The sequence below is a fragment of the Pistacia vera genome, unplaced genomic scaffold, assembly GCF_008641045.1.
Source record: "Pistacia vera cultivar Batoury unplaced genomic scaffold, PisVer_v2 Contig342, whole genome shotgun sequence".
NCBI lineage: Eukaryota > Viridiplantae > Streptophyta > Magnoliopsida > Sapindales > Anacardiaceae > Pistacia > Pistacia vera.
The window spans coordinates 1-22732 of NW_022196160.1; the positions used below are offsets into that span (position 1 = coordinate 1).

A 22732-nucleotide genomic window follows, 5' to 3' on the forward strand; every position below is an offset into this window, starting at 1 on the left:
ACGTGACCTAAATGATAACTCAACCCTAAACCTTACTGTTGAAGCAACCTATGACAGTCTTACAAATAAAGTAATCCCTTCACAGTGTGACACGAGATCTAGACAAATGCACAACCACAGAACACGTAACAAGAACTCATACTCCAGTAGCATAGTCATATGACTGTTAGGACACGTGACATAAATTCGTGCCTCTTGAATTTACCATATAACACAGTGCCTCTTTGGAATTTACCTTTATTTATTTATTTTTTTATGTGAATCAATTCAGAGTCCACTTATATCTACAATGCCATCATCAATGTTTCACCAATAAACCAAGATTTTATTTGCAAGATTTATTGGAATTTGAAACAAACAATTAAAAATTATTAACATTAAGATAATTCTCTTACAGTGCCCCACCAAATTAGAATGGTATAGGTTGAAGAAATTTTATTTAAACAAAAGCATCCATCAACTTTCATATATTATATATAAAAGGACGAATTAATGAAAAGAACCTTATGATACGTTTTCTTTTCTTTAATAATGGTATCCAATGCTCCATGATCTCAGCTGATGTAATGAGTTCCTTCTTCTTCTTCTTCTTCTTTTTAGTTTATTTTTTGAAAAATAGAGGTTCATGGCCATTGAGACTTGAGAGTATATTTAAAGAATAATATCTATAAAATGATAATTATATATATTATAATATAATAAATAAACTGCAATGCTTTTTAATAATTATTAGTCAAACATTTTAAAACAAAAAATAAAATACTTTAAGACCCCTTAGATAATATAAATCATCTATAAACTCTACTAATATTTGGTAAAATCATAACTTATCTCTTTAAATTGACGGTCAAAATTAATATGTCATAAATTGACACATTAATTCACCCCTTAACCTTGTTATAAGCTTCCATTAAGGTTTTAACTAAAGCCTTTCTCTAATGTTAACCATCGAAGCTTTGGGATTGATCGATGATTCGTTGATCATTTTATTCCTTATTTCCTCATGTTAGAGCTAAAGAGATTAAAGCTTCAATAAACTCAAGAGCTGAATCAGCTGAGCTTAATACATTAGTTGACTCCCTCCATACTCTCTTTTCATACATTTTCCTTAATTGATTCTATGTAAATTAACCAGATTGAAACTTTAAAATTTAAACTTTTTGGATGTGATTCCAGTTAATTTTTGACCTTACATGACTAATTACCTTTGACAATTTTGATTATTATTTGACAACAACAAAGGTGGTGAGAGTGCTGATCATTTTATGAAGGGGGAACTTGGTTTGGCCCACCCGAAAAGTTTCAAAACAACAGTTTCTCACCCATTCGTGCAATTTTTCCGTTACTTTTAACTGCAGAAGGATGAAACAGTAATTTCACAAGAAAAAAAATTAAAGAATAGTGATGTCATTTTACCCCTATATAAAGTTGAAAAACAAAAACCATAATTTTTTTTTTTCTTCTTTCTCCTTCTTCTCACACTATTTCTGGACGGGGATTTTTCTGCATGGGCCATTCAATTTCAATACCTTTTTCCTTTTTTCCATAAAAAAGAAACAAAGTTTCTCTCACACAATTGAATTTGAGTGTGTGAATTACGAAATCTTGTAACAGAATTAAGAGCTTGGATTCTGGGTTTCGTAGATGACTCAACCCATAAGATCTTTGGAAATGCGATTCATTATCCAAGACATGACAATGGTGTTACAATGATCCCACTACTATGCCTAATCAGATCAAGAGGTCACAAGAGTACTGTTCCATCGATAAACCCTTGTTTTTTGCAAGGAGTGCGATTTTCATCACTCGGCTCCTAAGATTGTAATTGTCACTGCCTATTAAAACTTGGCTAATGATTTGGCTCCCCAACGTGTCGAAGGGGTGCATGTACAATAGATCGCTGTAATCTACAGCCCTAGACACAACGTGAAGATTCTCTGAGGTGTTTGACGACATTGTTGAAAACAAAACGATCTTCAAAAAAGATTGAGAAGAATTTGAGTCAACTATAAGTGATCTTAAATGAAATTTGAGCTAATTGAGTCTTGACTTTGGAAAAACAAAATGTTTACAGAATTTGGATTGAATAGAACCCAAGATCAATATTCTGATACCATGTCGATACCATGTTAGAAGCTGCGAGACAGAGAATATGAACTGGGAAATTTTATTCAATCAACTCTACTATTTTTTTTTTTTTTTTACAACTATTTAAATTCTCTTAAATAACTAATTACAATATCTAATCCAATTAAAATATGACACTTGGATTTGGATAAGCAATAGAATAATGTCGCAGCAACCAAATCTAATAGTCTTGCTAATATTTTATAAAACCAAATAGGAGATAATAGATGATAACCTTAAAATTTATACATTGCCATTTCTAAAGTTTTTAAAAAAATAAAAAAATAAAAAATTTGAAACCTTATTGGTAGGAGGTCTAAGAGTACTCGCCAAAAAAACAAAAAAAACGCAAATAGCTGAATCTATTCTAGTTCAACTAATCCTTAAAAAATACCAATGAAATTATCCTATTTTGGGTAATAAGTATTTTGCTATTCTTGTTTAATGTCATGTGTTAAACCAACGAGTACTTATAAAAAAAAGATAGAAGATTCTGAGCTATAAGAATCAACTTGTGTGAGATGAAATTTATGAGTTGGAATATAATAAAAAATAATAATAAAAGGGTCAAGTATTAGCTAATTCGTGGTCAACATTCAAAGGTTGTGATGGAACGGTTGCTCCATCTGTTTGACACGAATTTCAGATTCTATGATTCAGTATTCTTTTGTCAACAAAGTGGCGTGCAGTAATTAATATATGCCATATAATTCATCCATGCTTGAACCACTCTATTCAACTGTCAACAAATACTGCACTTCTAAATGACAATTAATTAATTGAAAAGCTAACACCTTTATAATTAATTTATATATACAATTACAAAACACCATGTGATTAAATTGACGTCTCTTTCTTAATTTCTCCTTGCGTAAGACGAAAGTAATAGATGCAGGTGAGATCATTTTTCCTTCTTATTGCTTCCCGTTGAAATTGCATCTTATTTTTAGTTTGTTTCGTGAGACTTCAAACAACCTAGCTTAAAACAACATGTAATTATCAACCTTGAAATTTCTTTTTCTTTTTTTATTAGTATTTTAATAGTTTACAATATTTTGAAGTTTATTTATCATTATATAGCTTTCTACGATTACTATGGATAAGAAACAAAAGTATATAACATTAATAAATAGGGTAGGAAAGTTATAATATACTCGTCACCAATGTTCTGAAAACCGGACCGGACAATGACCCGTTCAAGGGTCCGGTTTCCGGTTTAACCAGTTGGATCGGTCGGTTGGACTGTAATTTGTAAAATTCTTTTAGTCCTTAAAGATTTGAAATTCATCAAAAACACCCCTTAATACTCCCTTAAGGTTTGAAATCTATCTAAAACACCCCTGTCACACGAAGATTCTGGTGAATGGTGGCGACAACGACGATCGACGGCCAATCGAAGCTGGAATCTTGGGGCTTTTGATATGTAGGTTCTAGCGACTCTGATGGTGGTGCTAGGGAGTTCCATCGGTGTCGGAACTCGCCGGAATCAACAAAAGAAATTTGACGTCGCGTGAACTTTAGGTGGACGGCGATCGACGTAGGCTGGGCAATGACAACTAAAAATGGATGGGTTTGGTCGTGGAGATGCCGTCCGTCGAATGGGGGTGTTTTCTCCATCGAAAGATTCCGGAATCCGGCAGGGTTTAGCTGCGATTGGACCGCGATTCAGCACTATTTCGGCAGTCCAATCGCGGTCCAATCCGGTTTAAATCAAAATAGTAGGTTTTTATATATACCGGTCTGGATTTGCCGCCGGTTGCCGGTCGAACTGGTCCGATCGGACGGTCCGGTTTGGTTTTCAGAACATTGCTCGTCACTACATATTTATAGACACTCAACAGTTTTTTTTTTTTTTATTTGGGTGACTAGGGATGTCCGAACCAGTTTATGCTTATCTCAACAAATCTCCTAGGACCCTGAAGTTGATAGCCGAGTAAATCTCCTCAATGGTCAACTCTATTAATAACTCAAATAGATCGAACTTAAGACCCTTTAAGTAATATACACAAGAGTCTTAATTGACTGCTGGTCACCCAGTGGTGGTTTTCTTTCTTTCTTTCCAACGCTTACAAATAAAATTAACAACTTAAAAAAAAAAAATTATCTTCAATATTTTTAGTTGTAAAAACAATTTTATGATATGGGTTGTTGGATATTTAAATTTAAGATACGACAAATAAAAGAAGTCTCAAACCAAATGTAGTATGGTCCATGAGGCGTCGACAGCAGTTACATAGCTATCTCCATCAGCTAATGAATAATTTTCTTCTTTCTTTAGTTTCTTGATGAAACATCTAACCTAATTGGTCAACTAAGCCAATAAACAGCAGCTATCAATCAAAATAAAATGGCGCTATTGTAAAAGATGACCAGATTCATGATATTTGTTTCTTTACTTAGCTGGTTTCTGCCTAGCGGATATAGCAAGTTGATAAAAGAGACTTGAACCTTGCAACTTGTTGGAACAAGGCACATACACAGCAGGTTCTTCGGATTAAATTATATTTATTTAAATTCTAAAACATTAAAGTCAAAATTCAAATCCACATGATTAAAAGTCAAAGACAAAATCAATGTTTTAGTTTTACCGGGGTCCTCAGTATTTTTTAGTTTTGTTGTTTTGAATGAAGCAGGGTCCTTCGTTGAAAATTATAAAATGTAACTTGATAATGACACAATTCATGCCTTTTTTTTCTTCTCTAAATTGGACTAGCACAGAAGGCAAAAATGCATGCATCAAAAAATATTTTTAGAAAAAACGTGTAAAATGAGACATATTATGAACCTTTTACCGACGTTTTGCATTTCATGTTAGGGTATAGTCGAACACAATTTTGACTGAGAAGACGCTAAAGTATTCAATTCAACAATCATAGAGTAAAAATTTCTTCTTTATATATAACTCAATTATGTTTGTCTGACTAGTGGATGTATTATAAATTTAGGATAAGGAGTTGTAATGTCATGGTTGGTGGTGCCACCAACATCCAACATGCCCCGACTGGTCTATTATATTTGATGTACCAACCGGTTACTTACAAGCCACAAGACACAACCATCACTTCTGTTTTGTGCTTTTTCAGTTGTTGTCAGTAGCTCATCAGAATTATCGAAATTAGGGGTGTTCAAAAAAATATAAAAATCGAACCGAATCAAACCAAAAAACCGGTTAATTGAAAAAAAACGGTTCAGTTATGGTTCGAAAAATTCAAAAAAACCAAATTTCTGGTTCGGTTACCGATTCGAGAAAAAATAAAAAACGGTTAATCAAAACCGGTTTTTTGAACCGGTTTTATATATATATTAAATAAAAATAAAAAAATAAAAAACGGTTAATCAAAACCGGTTTTTTGAACCGGTTTTATATATATATTAAATAAAAATAAATATTATATATTAAATAAAAAATAATAATATTTTTAATGTATTGTTAGTAATGGTTTATGGATATGTATGAATGTTTAATTTTTATTTGGATATGTATTATTTATATTTACAATTTAATTTAGGAAAAAATAAAAAAATAAGTTTTATAAAAAAAAACCGATTAATCGCTTTTTTTAAAGCGGTTAACTAAAAAACCGGGTTTTTCTCGTTTTAGTTTGGGAATTTTTTCGAATGGAATAACCGGTTCGGTTAAAAAAAGTGGTTAACCGGTTTGGTTAATCGCTTCTGAACACCCATAATCGAAATTGGCTCCTTTTCTAGCCTAGCTAGTAAATATATTACAAAAAGATATAAATAAGATTAGCATATAGATTATATATACTCCTATTCGATAAGAATTATTATATGATTTACTTAATTACATAAATGATATTATTATATTTCTTAGCAGAATTCCTCAAGAGCCAAAAGCTAATTAATGCAGGTGGTCAAATAATATTTTGTTTATGCTAAGTTGTTGTTTAATAACAGAACCCAACAATACACCAATAAAATCTCTCAACTGAAAATCAAATGTTTGTAAATTGTATAGGAAATACATATACTAAATAATATCTCAAAATAGAATCATGTCCTTAAAAATTAAAAATTAAAATTTTAAGATAAGTAATATTATATTTATACCACTTATTATATCATTTTTATTACATCTTCATCATTTTACTAATAATTATTTTATTATAATATTAAAAATTTAAAATAATTAAAAATTTATATAAATGTGAGATATACTACATCATGATATAATAAAAATGATATAATGAGTGATGTGAATATAGTATTACTCTTTTGAGATAATCCTTTATGTCACTTTAACGTGCTATTAGTTTCCATAGCGGAAAGTCAAATTTACCTAGAAGTCATTTAGCGCACGGGTTTAACCGGAACCAGCCTGGAACCTCACCATGGGAAAACATTCAAACCCCACAATCATTAAAAACTTCAAAAAACGACAAAACATCAAACATAAAACCACTTTGAGTATGCCTGAATAATCTCAAATGATGCTTCCAGGATCTAACATCGAACCTCCAGTGAAACTCCACAGATCTCCTTCAATTTCTTCTCTTTATAAACAAATCGCACACTCCCCATTTCTACTCAAGCTTCTCCTCTTCATTAATTCTCATCTACCAAACTTAAATTTCCAACTTATTGATCTCCTCTTCAGATGGCCTATCAAGACGAAGCTTTTACCTTAGAATATATCAACCAGTACCTCCTCAATGATTGTAGTACTTCCATGGAATCCTTCATCACAGATTTCAATTTTTACACTTCATCCACCAACCAACAACCCCAACAACAAGAACTCAAACAAATCAATTCTCAGAACCATCCAACCCTTGTAAAATCATCAAGTACTTTAAGCCAGAGAAAACCATCTGTAAACGTGACGATTCCTCCAGCAACAAGCTTTACTTCGACCTCCAACAGTCACCCAGTTATGAAAACAGAAGCTGAGAAGGAAAAGCACTACAGAGGAGTAAGGAGAAGACCATGGGGAAAATATGCAGCGGAAATCCGTGACCCAAATAGAAAAGGGAGTCGGGTCTGGTTAGGAACTTTTGAAACCGCCATTGAAGCTGCAAAAGCTTATGATAACGCAGCGTTTAAGCTACGCGGAAGCAAAGCGATCTTGAACTTTCCACTTGAGATTGGGAATTCAAATTCAATTTCGAGTTCCGTGGAGTCTAAATTACAAGTGAATTGCGGGAAAAAGAGGAAGAGTGAAGAGGCAGAGAGTGGTATGGAGAGAAAGGTCGTGAAGAAGGAGGAAGAATTCGAGGAAACGGTGGCGGCGGAGACTATAACCACTGGGGATCATCCTTTGACGCCGTCAAGTTGGAAGGGGTTCTGGGATGTTGGTAACGAGAACGGGGTTTTCAGTGTGCCACCGTTATCTCCGTTATCTCCGCATCCTTGTATGGGATACTCTCAGCTTCCCGTTATGTAACGAACGTTAATTGGATCTATACTAAATTTTGAAATATCGGACGGCTGAGAAATATATATGTACATACTAAGTAGCGATGAGAGTGCAATAGGGAACTAATTAAGTTTAGATGTTATATGTTTGAAGATTAGTTTGAATTTATTCGTTCTTTTCTTAAATTGTGTTTTATTTCATTGATCTAGATATTAACGCTACATATTTTTACTCTAATGATGAGATCATGAGCAAACCCAATACGATATTTAATCCTAAATACATGGTTCAATAATAATGAATAAATTTTTATTATCACTTGTATAAGGCTATAAATAAAATTATGAAAGCATGAGATGGGAAGATTTGCCTAGTAGAAAAGACAACTAAAAAATTAAGTTTCTCTTCAAAATACAAGTAAATTTACGAAAATAGAATTTTGATTAAATATTTTTACTTGTAAAAATATAAAAATGTTTTATTATCATATAAAAGATCTGTTAAGATATTTTTTCTTACACAGAAGGTAAAAAGTCAATAGCGGTGTAAGAATACTATAATACTTAACAATAATTGCATAATTAATTACTTTATTATTAATGTTATCATAAAAACTCTATCCTTTTATATGGTTTGACTAAAAATTTATGTAAATAGATGATAATGAATATGGAAATGTCTATTCATGTTAACTAAAATTTATAAAAGAAATTAGAAATTGATATATAATGTTTAATGAAGTAAAAGAGAAACCCACATATTTATTGGTTGGATAAACTCACATATTAAACATAATATAACATTTTGATAAATATTGTATATCATAAAAAAGACGGCAATAATATCGGCACCAAAAAAGTTTCTCTTTCCCTAAAGATTTTAATTAATTTATGATGTTATCTTTTTTGTACTTACCATAATTAAGTGTAATATTAAATAGGGAGAACACATTTTCCCATCCAATGTTTGGCAAAACGACACTTTCCCACGCTTCAAGTTTTGAAAATGATATTTTCTCACATTTTGTTATATTCTGTTATGTTTTTCATTAATATTTTACTGAAAAGATGAAAATATCTTTAAATATCTAATTTTATAAATTTTTTATTAGCCAAAAGGTCAAATATTAAAAAGTCAAAAAAAAAAAGTTAAAAATAATGTTATGAAATTGTTTAAAGTTAAATGAGATTAATATTTATTTATTTATAATGTCATCAATATCCCATCACTATTATTCAATAATCTACTAAATTTATAATGTTCTTCATAATACATAAAATGTTATTTATTTTTACTAATTAACATAGAAAATCAATATTCTTAATTAATTAAATAAACAAAGGAAGAAAGATATTTTTATACAGTAAAATCTCTTTATGGTAATACTCTATATAAGAATAACCTCCATGTAATCATAAAAACTTCTGGTCCCAACTTGAGTCAGTTATAAATAAGAATAAATTTCTCATTATAATAAGTTATAATTTTTATAGGTCCCGTCTTAAGGAACTTGCCTCTACATAGTAATAATTATATGTATATTGCAAAAAATATATATTATAATACAATAAAGGTTTAAGATAAAATAAAATATTTATCTAAAGTTGTTTGGAACAATAATTTATGCTTTAAAGTTGTTACTACATCATTTATCTTGCAAGTATATAGTAAGCCATCAGCATGAATATCTTCTTGTTGAAGCCAAAATATTTCTAACTCTCAAGCATGTTTAGAGCTTCTTGGCATGAAATTTTTTGTATTTCCGTATTATCATCCTCAAGATTATCTTCTTCCTCTTCTTATCTAATTCCAATAATGATTTATTTTTCAGTTAAAACATACACGACTAGTTGTTCATTTAGATTATTGAGTATTACATTAATATCCATTTAATCAATGTAGTGAAATTGTCAAATCTGATCACTCAATTTTACAGTAACTCTTTGATATCAATTTTCGTGCTATCCTAATGCTACCAAAACAATGAATTGAAATCTTAATACTGCTAAAACATGAATTATAAAATAAAAAATAAAAAAATAATTTTTGTAACTACACCTCTATTAAATTATAACCTCCTTATAATAATAAATTTAATCGATTCCAATATTATGATTATAAAGAAGTTCTACTGTATTTGAACTAATAAATAATTGAATAAAGACTTTGACTTAATTAAATTTTAATTTATAATAAATTATTTAAAAATATTTTTATTTTTTTAGTTAAATATTAACAAAAAATACTAAATGAAAGATAGGATTGTGTCATTTTGAAACTTGATGGATGGAAAACTATAGCTTGGCCAAACCTTGGGTGGAAAAATGTCGTTACAATGATGAAATGCATCATCTTATGTCACTTAATTAAAATTCAAATCTTTTATTTGTACAGATGTTTGGCCCGAAGTACCCTGGAAACAGAATCCTATCAAAACGCAAGGAAAGGACCCACCATTTCAACATTTATTAAATGATGCTTCCAGTTCTATACTTCTATCCAAGATCCTCAACTGTTAACCCCCCAATTTAATGCCCAAGTAATTCCTTTCCTTTAAATACTCAATCTACACATCGCTCTTTTCCACTCAAATCTTCTTCTCTTTCAATTCTCACTCTCTGAAATGGCAACTCCAGATGAAGCTTCAACATTAGAACTCATCAGCCAGTATCTCCTCACTGACTGCTCTTCCATAGACAATTTCATCACCAGTCTCAATCTTTACAACACATCCCCTCAATTCGATTACTTGGAACCAAAAAAGGAGCCGGAACTCGAACAAATCCATACCTACAAACCGCAAGCGCAAGCGCAAACACATGCTCTGAAATCTTCAACTACACTAAGTCAGCGCAAACCGTCTCTAAACGTAACAATACCTCGAGCGACAAACTTCAAAACCAACTCCAACGTTAACCCAGTGATGAAGACGGAAACAGAAGCTAAAAAAAAGCACTACAGAGGAGTAAGGAGACGGCCATGGGGAAAATACGCGGCAGAGATCCGTGACCCAAATAGAAAAGGGGTTCGGGTCTGGTTGGGAACGTTTGACACTGCTATTGAAGCTGCAAAAGCTTATGATAACGCTGCGTTTAAGCTCCGAGGAAGCAAGGCGATCTTGAACTTTCCTCTTGAGATTGGAAGTTCAAACTTTGGGGAATCTGAAATAGAAGTCAGTTTGGAAAGAAGAGGAAAAATGAAGAAACACAGTGTGTGGAGAGGAAGGTCGTGAAGAAGGAGGTGGCTGAAGAGACGGTGACGGAGACCGTTAGTGCGGGGGTTTGTCCGTTGACGCCATCAAGTTGGACGGAGGTTTGGGATGCTGGAGAGGGCATATTTAGTATGCCTTCGTTATCTCCGTTATCACCGCATCCTTCTATAGGACACTCTTGGCTGACGGTTATGTAACGGAGGCGTTACAGTCGGTTGGGTGTTTAGTTGAATATAATAAAATAAAATAAAATAGTGTGATTTGTAGAATTTTATATGTATATAAAGAAATATATTAGGTGCAACTGCAAAGTTGCGATAAGTTTGAAAACTTGTTAATTTATTACATTAATTGGTTCATTTGTTAATTAATATGCTGTTTTTAGTCTTATTCATATTTTTATATCTGGATTTTGGAAGTATTTGATGAATTACTAAAGAATCTATTGTAAATTATTGATAAAAAAAAAAAAAAAAAAAAAAACAACTGCTAGTCTAATGTTTAAAAGTAAATTAAATTTAACTGATCATGGATCATTGTCCATCGGAACTTAAAATGGCCATTTGTATAAAGTTAATAAAACTACATAGTACATTCACAGACAAAATGGTCAAATTCATTGAAAGAAGAAGACTGTCGAATATAAAAAAAAAAAAAAAGTTAAAAATTTGAAGAACTCTTTATTTAAGTCGATGGGAAGAAGGGTGGTGGGCCGAACTATTCTAGGGAACTGACTATTAAAATATTAGACGACTAGTTAATACCTACAAACAAAATAATTTAGGATTTATTCAAAAAAAAATCCTTGACTTTTTAACTTAGCTATTTTCATATTTATAAGAGTAGCCCACATGTTCCCACCTTTGGCAAAATAGAAAGTTTACGCTCATAGTTTCATAAATTCCAAATTCTTACCCTTATATTAACAGAAAATTGTTTAATATAAGGGTCAAAGGGTAAAGTGATCATTTGTATAGTATTAAATCTAAAATAAAAATCAAAATTTTAAAATAACCCTCCACATCTCAAATTTATCTCAAAAACACCCTCTCTCTAAAACTATTTCTTCTCATCTACCATTTCTTTCTATCTCCCTCCCTCAGCCACAACCTCCCATTTCTGTCCCTAACTAGTAGCCATAGCTTCCCCGCTTGCACATACACCTGCGTGACCCAATCCTACTCATGAATTGGTTGGAATAACATCGTTTCTTGTGACCCAACCCCACTCATGAATTGGTTGGAATAACATCGTTTCTTGCAGGGTCGTCTCAAGAACATTTATGACCTTAGGCAAGAATTACTTTAGGGGCCTTCTAATAATATAAGCATATATTAAAAAATTATTTCAAATTTATTTTTCTTGCCTTTTGAGATGCAAAATCACTAATTAAATTTTTATATTCAAGTTTAGAAACCAAATCTTTTTCAATTGATAATATAGCCAAATTACCTAATCGTTCTTGTGACATAGTTGAACGCAAATAAGATTTTATTAACTTTAATTTTGGAAAACTTCTTTCTGCTGAAGCTATAGGAACAGAAATAGTTAACAGTATTCTATAAGTTATCCATACATTTGGAAAAAAATTTACCTTTTTTTTTTTATAAAATCTAGTATCTCAAGTGGTGTTTTAATTTCCATGTTTATAATTTCTTTTAAAACTTTTAATTCTGTATATAAATCTAAACCATCAATATTAGAGAGCATGTCATGTTTTAAAACGTTTTCAAGATTTAAACAATGTTTCTACAAACTATCATCATCAAGCAATTTTATTTTAACTTTTTTATATTATAAATGAAACCAAAATTATTACTATGTATTTCAAATTGTTCAAAAATAATTTGAAGTGAGGAAATGGCATGATCAACTAAATATGGGAAATAATTTATTCTAAAAGATTCTTCAGCAGACAATTTCATCTCTTCGTTTTCATTCTCATCAAATTGTTTTTTTTTTCTCTTTATTATAGGATTTTCATGAAATTTTAGTTTTATATTCATTTACTCTGTAATCTCTTTAGTAGAAATCATAGAAGATGTAAACCCATTTTCTCTATATTTTTCAAAAAATGAAACAAGACCTTTCAACTGATCTGTTGCAACAACAATGTCCATATTTTTAGATTGTAAATATTTACTAATCGTATTAATAGCAAATAACATTTCATACCAAATATTCATGCCTAATAGAAATTCAAAATTTTCAATCTCATATGTTACTAAAGAAATAGCTTCACTTTTTGTTTTAGGATCTTCACTAGTTTCTGCTAATTGATATAAAGCATCTCTTATTTGTGGAGCTTGAAATTTTATTGCTTTAACACTTTCAACACGACTTTCCCAACGTGTTTGTGATAATGGCTTAAGTGTCAAATTAGAAACATGATCTTGCAAAATTTTCCATCGTTTTGTAGAAGAAGAAAATAATGAGTATATACGTTGTGTCACTCCAAAAAATGTAATAGCATTAGTACATGAATTAGCCATATCACAAAGAACTAAATTAAGACTGTGACAACCACATGGTGTATAAAATGCTCTAGAATTTATATCTAATAATCTTTTTTGCACACCTTGATGTTTACCTTTCATATTAGACCCATTATCATATCCTTGTCCTCTCACATTATTTACATCAAGTTCAAGATTTTTTAATATAGTTGTGAGAACATTAAAAAGGCCTTGACCAGAAGTATCATCCACTTTTATAAAATCTATAAAGTACTCTTCTATTTTTATTGGACTTATTGAAATATCTACACATCTTAATATAAGTGACATTTGTTCTTGATGACTTGTATCTGGGGTACAATCAAGTATAACTGAAAAATATTTTGATTCTTTGATTTTTTTAATAATGGTATTTCTTATTTCTAATGCTAAAATATTTATCAACTCATTTTGTATATTATGACCAAGATAATGAGTATGAATTTCTCCATTTTGAATACGTCTAAGGTGTTCTTGCATTATTGGATCAAACTCAGCAATCATTTCAATTAAACTCAAAAAATTTCCATTATTTTCTTGATAAATCTTCTCATTTGTACCACGAAATGCCAAATTATTTTTTGAAAGATTTTTTACAACCGCTATAATTCTTAATAGTACATTCTTCCAATGCTCTTTCTCTTTATTTATTTTCTCTTGTAAATATTTATCAATTGTTTTGTTTTTAAGCAATCTCATCTCAACATCAACCCAAATGTTCATATTTATAACATGATCATTGCTTGTTTCGTGACTCTTAAGCTTGGCACTAAGATTTTTCCAATCTCCACACCCTTCATTTGCTAATTGAATTGTATTTGCTTTTAAACTAAATAATTTACAACAAAAACAAAATACTTTATTTAATTCTTTTGAATATATTAGCCATTTTCTATCATGTTTTTCTCCATTTAGTAATTTTCGAATGTAATGAATTGTAGAAAAGCGTCTAGAATTTTCATCTCTTGGAAAATCTAAAACTTGCCTAATTGGACCTTTCTCAACTAATAAATCACATGAGTTTGTGTCTAAATTGTTCCAGTGTATAGGGTCATAAATATTTTTAATAGTTGTTTCATCTTTATCATTAATATTTTCATTTTTGTCAAATGGAATTTCTTCTTCTAAATTTTCATGAGACTTTACTAGTATTTGATGAATTTGAGTTGTTATCTTTAAAAATTTCTTCACAATTTTCAATTGATTTTTCATTTAAATCTTCATTTGGTTTTTCTAGCATTTAGTGTTTTGTATTAATAACAAATTTATCAAGTGCATCTTTTTGGGATTGAATTAGTTCTTCTATTCTTTTTTTTTTCTTACGTTTTTCAAATCCAGATTCACACTTCCTAGTAGACATCTATATTCAAAGAATAAATAATTTAGAGCTCTTAATATTATTTTGTTAAAATAAAAATAATTATAAAAATTAAGAAGAAACTTTAGCACCTGATTTATGCTCCTGATTTTGCTTTTTGCTATGCTGATACTCAAAAATCTTATATTATTATCCTGCATAAAAATAATAATGTAAATTAGTTATTCACTTGATCAAATATAAAGTAAAATCAATTCAGAATGCTAAGAGTAAAATGATTTAAAGCTCTTAATATTACCTTGCATAAAAATAATAATAATGTAAATCACATCCACTTGATAAATTTACGTAATAAAGATGAGAAATGAGAGACAAGAGATAAGAAAGGAGAGACAAGAGAGTAAACCAAGTTGAGAATAATAAGTAAAAGATGAGAAAACTTTAAGTGAAATGAGGTTTATATAAGAGATTTGGGGGAGAGAGGAGATGTGATTTGACATTTGAGAGTTGGAGAGTTGCATGAAGGTGTTTCAATTTTCAACGGAAAAATGAGCCACCAATTGCATTTTAAGTTTAGAGATAGGCATGGCTGATTGGACATAGGGTGGGATTGATGGGAATTGAGAAATTATAAATATATTAAAAAACTCTTAAAAAAATAATTTTGGGTAAAGATAGACATAGGCGAGTACATGGTGGGATTGATGAGAATTAAAAAATTATAAATATATTAAAAATACTTTAAAAAATAATTTTATGCCCCCTTTTTTACCCCCTTTTTTGGGGGCCTTAGGTAGGGGCCTCACCTACCTAGGGTTAAGCCGAGCCTGGTTTCTTGTGACCTAACCCCACCTATGCGCGACTGTTGTCTCAAGCCAATCTAGCCTGATTTGACATCATCGGTGCCCCGACACCACCAACACACTCCACTTAGCCCACACATCAAAACTCTATCACCTCTACTTGATTACATAGCCAATCGTCAACCATCGCTCTTTGTCAGTCCATGCGATTCAAGCCAAATCTTAGTCAATCTTGCCGTTTTGGAATTCACCTGACACCACCAATTGCATCATCGACACCTACCCCCCCCCCCCCGGCGACCCGAGTTGCCTGTTGATCGCCACCCGCCTCTTCCTTTAGGGTTTTGCATGTTTTAGTGATCTTTTTGGTTGATTGGAGGGTGTTTGGAGTTTTGGAAGGAGATTGATGAGATTTAGGTTTGATGGGAGATTGAAATTTGGTTTGACTGGAGGTTGATTGTGTCCTCATTGCACGTTTGTTGTTTGGTTGATTGTGGGTTGTGGATTGATTGTTGATTTGTTGGAGTGGATTTGTTCGTTTGGGATTTCTAGAATTGATTGGTTGATTTTTAGAGTGTTTGAGTTTATCGTTCGGCGACAGTGGTTGGATGGTGGTGGCAATGGAAGGGGCTGGGTGGTTGGAGATGAGATGATGTGAAGGTTGAAGAAGAGAGTGTTATTGAAATAAATTTGAAAGTAAAATGATTATTTTTCTAATTCTATTAATTTACGGGTATGGTAATATATTCTTATTACTAATTCAATAAATTTGAAACTTATTAATTTATTTGTTAAGGGCAGTATGGTAAAAATACCTTTTGCACCTATGTCAGAACCTAAAAATCGCTAACGATGTTGGTTTAATGGTGAGAATCTAGAATTTATGAAACCAAGGGTGGAAACTTGCCATTTCGCCAAACCTTGGATGGAAACATGCTGATTATTCTATTTATTAGGAGTTATAAAGATTTTGGTATTTAATGAAAAATATGTGATTTGGAAATCTCATGTTTTTGTGGCTTACACAAAAGGATATTATTATCATAACATAAAATGAATTGTCCCCTTCAAATGCCAACACAAATCTAAATTAGAAGTAAATTAAGTTAGCGACTATTTCAATCTGTAATTTAGGTTATAGTTATCAAGAGGGATCTATCAATAGCTAAGCAACGACGAACAAAAATTAACTACAAACAACAAAAAATTGGAAGAAAGTCAGAAGCATGACTTACAACATTTATTTGATTCATCTGGAACAGAAGTATGTAAATATTTTCTTATTTATCAAATAGATTGTTTATGTTACTATTACAGCCTGATGAATGTTAAAGTTGGTTCACCTCAAGGGGTTGGCCTAGTGGTCAAGAAGGTTTGCTCACTTCATTGACTTCCTAGGTTTAAACCACCTTGATGTCACTTATCACATTTGTAGCTTACCTAGAACATTAGACTTATAGGATGTTCAATGGGTCTTGGACATTAATTGAGGTGTGCATAAACTAGCCCGGACACCTCGGTTATCAAAAAGAAAAAAAAATGTTTAAGTTGGTTTTTGGATGGGCCTTAATCAATTGTAATTAGGCCAAAATGGATTTGCTAATTTGTGGGCTTGAATTTAGTGGAAGAATGAAGGTGGGTTGAGAGTGTGTTTCATTCGACATTCAAATCAATATTGCATTTCACTTGGTATTTCGATTCTAAGGAGTAAATGCATTTTTTCCATTCTAATAAATAAGAGAATGTTTCTTCCTAGTGAATATTCACTTAGAGACTTAATAAAATTAGACTTACCATTAGGGTGTTCATAGTCATTCTATTTATACTCATAGAATGTTGATTGAAAAGTAAAAGTGTTGTTATTGAGTGCTACTTTTCCCAATTAGGACAAACCATTCTTTTTATCTTTTATTGGCACAAAGACTTGTTAAAGACCTTCTAGATTTTAGCTAAGATTCTCCAACTAAGAACCAATGTTTTAAAACCTGGCCTAGACCGGTCGGTCAAACCGGTTTGATTAAGACTTGGTTGGTGAGCTGGGCCAATTAAGGCAAAAAATCGGAGACCTTAACCCACCAGTTTAACCCGTGGTTGGACTGGTAGTATTGTAACAAACTGCGAGTCTAATTGGTTTTTCCAATAAACCGGGTCCAGTAAAAAAAAAAAAAAAAAAAAAACTATTTAACCTAAATTCCAGAAATTTTCACCCATTTTGCGCCATTTCCCTTCGACATTTTGCTCTAAAAATCTTCCACCGTGACTCCCATTTGGGAGATTTCATCTCTTTACCGTCGATCTCCTCCTCTTCGTCGTTAATTGCAACTCTAGGTACCGTTGTCTCTTCCTCCCATTTGCGCAATCTCCTCTCTTCACTGTCGATCTCCTCCTCTTCGTTGTCAGCTGCAACTCATTTTCGCTAGGTGTCATCATCTCTTCCTCCCATTTGCACTATCTCCTCCTCTTCATCATTAGCTATAACTCATTTTTCCGGGTACCATCGTCAGTGCTTCCTTTGTGCTCTACTCCCTGTTTACTTTAATTCACTTATGGTATTCATCTTCTTTTGTCAATCCATCGTTTTGCCATTTCTTTGACTTTGTAATATTTCTCAACCTAATATTTTCTTTATAATTGAAGGTTCATATTTGACTTTGGTCCAGTTTTTTGAAGTGGGGTGTCAACTCTCATTGAACAAACTAGTCTAAATGCCTTTTACCTAACATATCAACCATTTAGAGCTAGGAAAAAAATTATCCTTGATTTTGTTTTGCTTGCTTTATACTGCGTGGAATTGAAGCCACCCGGTTGTAGAATGGAATTGGGGGCTGCTTTGAAGATAACCCGAGGTCTTTTGTCTAGCTCCAAACTAACCATGTTGAGTATGACTTCTTTATTTGTAGGCTAAAATCAATTACTACTCGAAAGATAAGGAAGCATACAAGCAACTTATCCATCACTATTAAGCTCATTTTCTTGTTGGTGAGAATCCTTCCTCTTGATTGAATCCTATTTAGCTCCACAGGCCACACGAGGAAATAAAAAAGTTCAAAATTATGTTAAGGCTGATCTTATTTGATAACTTCAATGCCACTGCTAGGCCTTCATATAATTTGTTCATTAGTGTGTAGTGTTTTGTGTTTGTGTTTTGAATTTATAATTGATAAGAAGAAATATTACGACCAAAGTTATCTTGTAATCCATTAAGACACTGCTAAAACATTGAAGATCCATTAATTGGCAAGTAAATTACAGTGGAACAAAAGGCTAAAGGGCATTTTTTAGTTTCATTAATATTTACACTAATCTTTTCTTTCTTTTTATCATTCATTAGAAATCATTTTTGGTTTGTTATGTTGTTCGATTATTATTGATACTAACTTATTTGTGTTGCCAAGGTAGAGATAAAGATTAAAGACAAAGAATGTCATCATCTGGGTCTTGTCAACAATCTTCTTCCATGGATGTTTCACAATCTTTTTGAGGAAGGAATGATATAGCATGGGGACATGTTACTAAGGGCGTAGATGAAAATGGGAAGAATATATTGATATGTCTGTACTATAGCAAGATAATTAGAGGTGGAGGTATTTATCGAGTGAAACTGCATCTAGCGGCTATAAATAGGGAAGTTGGAAAGTGCTCAAAAGTTTCTTTTGATGTTAAATTCAAGATGCACTAAACAAAATTTGGGCAAAGAATAAACTTTGTAAGAATGTCAATCCTTACAGAGCTAGTGTACAACAATTTGAGGGTGGTATGTTAGATGAAGATTGTGAAGAGGTTTCTCCATCTCCAGCTCCAACTTCAAGCACTAAGAGAAAAGACCTATTGGGATTGGTGAGTATTTTGCTCCAAGGACGAAGCTTGGGTCTCAACCCTCAATTAAGAGTGTTTTAGTCGGAAAAGAAGCTAAGTGGAGAGCGGACATGGCTGTTGCAAGGTTATTTCATGATTCTTGCATCCTAATTAATGTTATTAATTCAATTTATTTTTAGCTTATGGTGGATGCTATAATTGCAATTGGTCCTAGGTATAACTCCCAACTTATCATAGTTTGCATGTAAATTTATTGAGAGATGCTAAGAAAGAAATGCAATTACTTATTGATGGTTACAAGAAAACTTGGGGGGATGTTGGATGTACTATATATAATGGCTGATGGTTGGACAAATAATTCATATAGGTCACTGATTAATTTTTTACTATCTTGTCCTAAAGGAGTTTGTTTTGTGAAATCAGTGGATGCTTCAGATATTGTAAAGGATGCTGGAACGTTGTTCAACTTGTTTGAGGAAATAACTTTATGGGTTGGACAAAACAATATTGTCCATCTTGTTACTAACAATGGAGCAAATTATAAAGCTACTAGAAGAATATTATGTGAAAAATATAGCAGTATTACTTGGTCTCCCTATGCAACAAATTGCATTAATTTGATGACATAGCTGAGATGAATTACATAGTTAATCTTTCGAGACGTTATGAGGTTACAAAGTTTGTATATAATCATACATTTGTGATAGTTTGTTGAGGAAAAGATATGTTATATACTTTTACCTCATATGTATATAATATACATTGTTAAGTCATATTATATATATATACATTTTTTTTTTTATAATTTACTAAGTATTAACATCTACTGTCTATCACTTGAATAAGGTTGGACAGAAATTGTAAGTCTAGGCGCAACTTGTTTGGCCACAACTTTCATTGTATTGAGCAGGCTACATCAGCACAAACATGACTTGCAATCTACGGTAACAAATAGAGTTTTTGAGGAGTCTCGATATGCAGAAACTAATAAAGGCAAAACATTTATTTCCATAGTTCTAGATAACCGATTTTGGGATGATATTGGTATAATTTCCAAAGTTGTGAGTCCATTAACGCGTATGCTTCAGATTGTAGACTTAGATGAGAGACCTTCAATAGGATATGTGTATGATGGCATGTACAGAATGAGGATGGGGATCAAGAAGTTGTTTAAGAATAAAAAAAGTTTGTACAAGCCTTATACAACAATTATTAAGATACGCTGGGATGGGATGTTGCGCCATGATATTCATATAGCAGTTATTATTTGAATTTTGCTTTTAAATATGGCAAAGATACTTTTTCTGAAAAACCAGAGGTCATGTATGGTTTCCTTGACACTATTGAGAGTAAAGCAAGTGCGTTCAAAATAAAAAAGACAATGTTACCGGAGGAAAGTATATTATATCGAGACCGTCTAGAAAGCTTTTCTCGTGAGCTTGCTCTTCAAACTTGCAAAACTACACGTCTAGTATGTAATAGTTATTAAATTTTTAAGTCTAATTTTTCAATTATGAAATTGTGTTTATTTCTTATGTTCTATTCTTAATTAGATTAATGGTGGAGGACATTTAGGTTTAGTGCTCCAAATTTGCAAAAGTTTGCAATCAAAATCTAAGTCAAACTTCAGTCTCTTTAGGATGTAAGCGAAACTAGAGTGTTTTTGAACGCATACATACTAAAAAGAGGAGCAGAGCATCAATGGTTGAATGATCTGGTTTTCACTCATTATAACTTGCATTTGCAAAGTATGTATAAAGCCTTCATCATTTTTCTTATTAATTATTATCTCTTATTTTATTTTCATTGGATGTCTTTATTGGTCGTGATTTTAATATTTAATTCTGGTCTTTCAGGAGTTGTTACAAGAAAATTACTTTTGATCCTATTGATTATAAAAGTATTGATAAAACTGAATCTTGGATAGTTGATGCAAAAGAGGAGGTTGGTGAACTTAATTATGATGAACTGAAACAATCATTATATGAAGAATGATATATTCTTGTAGATGGTGGTGATCACCCTTCTTACTATGACTCAATAGATATTTCAAAAGGTTCCAATTTTTTAAGTAATTTGAATTTGGTAGTAGCTAGTTTAAATTAGGGGTGAGCGGTTCCGGGTACCCTGCATTTTCCGGGGGAACCGGAACTGGAACCGTACAGTGCAGGTTCCCAAAAAAAGGAATCGGAACCGGAACCGGAACCGCACAGTGCAGGTTCTTCAATTCAAGGAATCGGAACCTAAAATGCAGGTTCCGGTTCCTTTCCAGGGTACCCTATAAAAAATCAATTACCCCCCTATTAGTTTAAAAAATAACAAAAGCACCCCTAACTAATTTTCATTATTCATTCATTTGTGTCCAATGTAACTCATAACCTGTAATCTCTAAGCAACACTTGAACTGTTAATCATTTAATTAAGTACTGTAATATTGTTTATAATAGAATGTTATAATTAATTAAATAATCATACCATAAATTTATAATATAATGTTATAATAATTTGATTAAGTATTGTGTAAATTAGTAAATTACTAATGTTTATAATATAATGTCATAATCAATTAAGTAATCATTTAATTATGTAATGTTATATTAATTATATGATCATACTATAATAGTATAATGTAATGTTATAATGAATTAAGTAATCATACTATAAATCTATAATTTAATATTATAATTAATTAAATTTCAAATCATTTGATTAATATACTAATGTTTATAATGGAATGTTATAATTGATTAAGTAATCATATTATAAATATATAAGGTAATGTTATAATTAATTAAATTTTTAATCGTTTAATTAAGTAATGTAATAATATAGTAAATTACTAATGTTTATAATGTAATGTTATAAATTCATAACTAATTATGTAATTATGTAATCATTTAACTATGTAATGCTATAATTAAGTAAGTGATCATAATATATAATGTAATATAATAATATTATAATTTAATTGAGTAATTATTTAACTATAATGTAATGCTTAATTAATGTTTATAATGAAATGTTTATAAGGTAATGTTATAATTAATTAAATTTCTTATCATTTAATTAAGTATTGTGCTAATGTTTATGTAGTAAATTAGTAATTACTAATATTTATAATATAATGACATAATCAATTAAGTAATTATTTAATTATGTAATGTTATAATTAATTATATAATCATACTATAATGTAATGTTATAGTGAATTAACTATTAAGTAATCATACTATAAATTTTTAATGTAATATTATAATTAATTAAATTTTTAATCATTTAATTAAGTTTGTACTAATGTTTATAATAAAATGTTATAATTGATTAAGTAATTATACTATAAATCTATAACGTAATGCTATAATTAATTAAATTTCTAATTATAAGTCAATTAATTAACTATTTAATTATGTTATAACTTAAAAGTCAATTAATTAAGTAGTAATCAATTAATGTAATGCTATAATTAATTATACTATAAATCAATTAAGTAATGTTATAAAATTATAATTAATTAAGTAATCATTTAACTATAATGTAATGTTATAATTGATTAAGTATGATATTTAACTAGTAATTAAATTTATT

At 30.9% G+C, this 22732-nt stretch overlaps 2 protein-coding genes across 2 annotated transcripts; both read left to right on the forward strand.

Annotated features, from left to right (window-relative positions):
- The first annotated feature begins 6584 nt into the window (after positions 1-6584).
- LOC116138560 (ethylene-responsive transcription factor ERF105-like) lies at positions 6585-7689 on the forward strand. The gene has a single exon (XM_031424276.1). The coding sequence runs from the start codon at positions 6746-6748 to the stop codon at positions 7529-7531; it is 786 nt and encodes a 261-aa protein (XP_031280136.1). The 5' UTR covers positions 6585-6745; the 3' UTR covers positions 7532-7689.
- A 2212-nt stretch (positions 7690-9901) lies between these two features.
- Positions 9902-11036, forward strand: LOC116138581 (ethylene-responsive transcription factor ERF105-like). Its single transcript, XM_031424295.1, is given in 2 exon segments — positions 9902-10682; positions 10685-11036. Coding segments are annotated over 2 exon segments (783 nt in total). The 5' UTR covers positions 9902-10127; the 3' UTR covers positions 10913-11036.
- The last annotated feature ends 11696 nt before the right edge of the window (positions 11037-22732 follow it).

What these genes read in the sequence shown, in the direction of transcription:
- LOC116138560 (XM_031424276.1), top strand. Translation starts at nt 6,746, where the DNA reads ATGGCCTATCAAGACGAAGCTTTTACCTTAGAATATATCAACCAGTAC.